Source organism: Triticum dicoccoides, chromosome 5B (assembly GCF_002162155.2).
Source record: "Triticum dicoccoides isolate Atlit2015 ecotype Zavitan chromosome 5B, WEW_v2.0, whole genome shotgun sequence".
Lineage (NCBI taxonomy): Eukaryota > Viridiplantae > Streptophyta > Magnoliopsida > Poales > Poaceae > Triticum > Triticum dicoccoides.
The window spans coordinates 616,728,635-616,731,263 of NC_041389.1; the positions used below are offsets into that span (position 1 = coordinate 616,728,635).

A 2,629-nucleotide genomic window follows, 5' to 3' on the forward strand; every position below is an offset into this window, starting at 1 on the left:
TGGTGCGGTCTTGCATCCACCGCATCGACGACAAGGGGTCTCAGCGTCGTGGCACAGTGGAGTCTCGGCGATCGATGCATGTGGAGACATGCGCAGGGTGGTGGTGCTAAGTGGCGTCGTGGTGGTGTCAACAACAGGTGGGCTTGGCAAGGTCAATGTGTTGATCCCTCGTGAAGATGGGATGGCGGAGGCGGATTCTAGAGTGTGTGCATGTGGTGCACGTTAAAGGTCTATTAGAAGAAATTTTGATATTTTAAATTTCTGAATATCCTATTTATGTTTGAGTTTACTATTCAAGAGTGTAGATAAGTCGGGCACCGTTTTTAACTATCAGTGGCCCTATGATGTCAATCCTCTATATTTCTTCATGACAGTATTACAAATCTACAAGACTTTTTTGCACAAGTTGTGATTTCACTTGGCCCCGCGGCGGTTGCGCTCCTTGACGAGCTCGTGCGCGAACTGCTCCAGCTTCTCGGCGTTGGTCTGCTCCGCCAGCTTCTTCCCGCGGAACAGCACCGACTCCACGTTCTTCTGCGACAGCATCTCCTCCGCCGCCGCCGCGCATCGGCTACCCCGTGGCGATCCCATAGCCTGTATGCGGGTGTAGTTGCTTTTCCTGTTATGTCCGAACGCCATGGCCACTGCTTGATCCACCTGCCGCATACATGTCGGGAGCGTTAGGGCAGGATGCATGCAAAAGAGGACCACGCTCGCAAGGGAAGATCAAGAAATCAAGAAATGCTGGTGGTTGGGTGGACTGAAACCGAGTTCAGGTGCGTTAGTTTCGTACCATGTCGGACACGCCCTCGGCGGCGATCCGGACGATCTCGGAAGTGGAGGCGCCCTGGCCGCTGCCGATGGACATGACCAGCAAATCCTCCACGCCGGACACGAGCGGGAACCCGCGCTTGTTGTTGAGCACGTGCGTGATGGCCGCCGCCGTGGGGTTGCCGAGCGCCACGCCGCCGCCCACGGCCACGATGCGGGTCGAGCCGTCGAACGACCGCACCTCCACCGCCGAGGAGGACCGGTCGGAGCCGGCGCAGGTCGCTGCGCACACGTCGCGCAGGCAGAAGTCGTAGGCTGGCGTCTCGACGGCGTCGGCGCGGGAGAAGAGGAACGGGCCTCCCGTGGCGAGGTCGTAGCACGGGACGAGCACCGGCCGCGCCGTGTCTCGCAGCGTCAGTTCGCCGAAAACCTTCTGGAAGGCGGCGCCGCCGGCCGGGCGCCGGAGCAGCGCGCGGAGGCCCCCGGACGAGGACGACCAGCCGCGGCGGAGGCGGCGCACGAGGAACGCGAGCGCGTCCTCGGCGGAGTAGAGCGGCCGCGCGTCGTCCTTGCCGCGCGCCACCAGCATGGCCGCGAGCACGCCGCCGGCGCCGGAGCCCGCGGCCACGTCGAAGAAGTCTGCCAGCCGCGCCTTGGGGTCCCCAGTGCGCCGCCTCAGCGACGCCTCCAGCCTCACCAGTGCCGCGCCGGCGAGCAGCCCGTCGGCGGCGCGCCCGCCGCCGTCGATCGACAGGATGCACACCTTCCCGGCCTGCGCCCGCGGGAGGGTCACCTTCCCGGCCATCGCCCCGGACGCCGGTGTGTGCGGCGAGCCTCCGCTGAATAGAAGCTTGGGGTCGTCGTAGCCGAAGAGGAACTTGCTCTCGAGGATGGAGAAGATCTCGTAGGTGAGCTTGTCCACGTCCATGGAGGCGGGTGGCCCCACTGGAGCCGCTTCCATCCTCTGGTCGACGCCGGCCGGAGCGCGCGCACCAAGCTGAGAGGAGGGGTTCTACGTTCTGCTGTGTGCGCACGGGGGCCGGGCGTGGAGAGCAGAGCACCGAGCAGTTGCCGGCTTTTTATAGTGGCGGGAAGGTATAAACGGAGGCGTGGGTTCATGGCGTTGACTCGGCCGACCCGTTGTGGCGCGAGCAGAGACCGCACACCAGTAATTGGCAAATCAAACGTTTTTTTATGACAACTACTCCTCCATACATTTGATTTTTATGGCAAATCAAATGTATTATGGATGACAAGTTTAATTGACAAAGCATGGTAAAATGCATTTGAGTTTTTTTTTTTCTGAAAATTGTCCTGTTTGCAAACTAAATTATCATCCTCGTGCCAATATAAATTGCCATAAAAAACATTTGATTTGCCATGCATAAAAGTCTAACATCATTTTTTTTGGTTTTGCTAAACCACATCTATATGTGCTGATTTTTTAATACAATAATGTATTTTTCTTATTTTTATATTACATACAGTAACAAGGAATTTGATTTATACTCCCTCCGTCTGGGTTTATTAAGCCCCTTGTATTTTAGGTCCAATTTTAATGATCTATTCGAATACAAAATATATAAAGTATATGCTCCAAAACATATATTGTCGGATTTGTATTTGAGCTTTCCGCGATGTAATTAGTGTATAGTTTACATTTTATTAGTTGGCTTAAAATAAAGGGGTCTGATAAATCTAGACGGAGGGAATATATCTCTATATTTGCTCAATTACTTCATCAGGTAATGATGGAGCAAAAAACAGAATGTTGAGTACGAAAAAAAAGGTAGAGCGAAAAGCAGAATGTTGAGGATGCAAAGTTTCATCCCGAAATCACATTGGTGGAAGTCATGGG

At 55.0% G+C, this 2,629-nt stretch overlaps 1 protein-coding gene across 1 annotated transcript; it reads right to left on the reverse strand.

Moving 5' to 3' along the window:
- Nucleotides 1-341: 341 nt before the first annotated feature.
- LOC119306348 (patatin-like protein 3) lies at nt 342-1,802 on the reverse strand. Its single transcript, XM_037582591.1, has 2 exons — nt 794-1,802; nt 342-657 (listed from the first exon to the last, which is right to left on the reverse strand). The coding sequence occupies exons 1-2, from the start codon at nt 1,730-1,732 to the stop codon at nt 415-417; spliced, it is 1,182 nt and encodes a 393-aa protein (XP_037438488.1). The 5' UTR covers nt 1,733-1,802; the 3' UTR covers nt 342-414.
- Nucleotides 1,803-2,629: the final 827 nt, after the last annotated feature.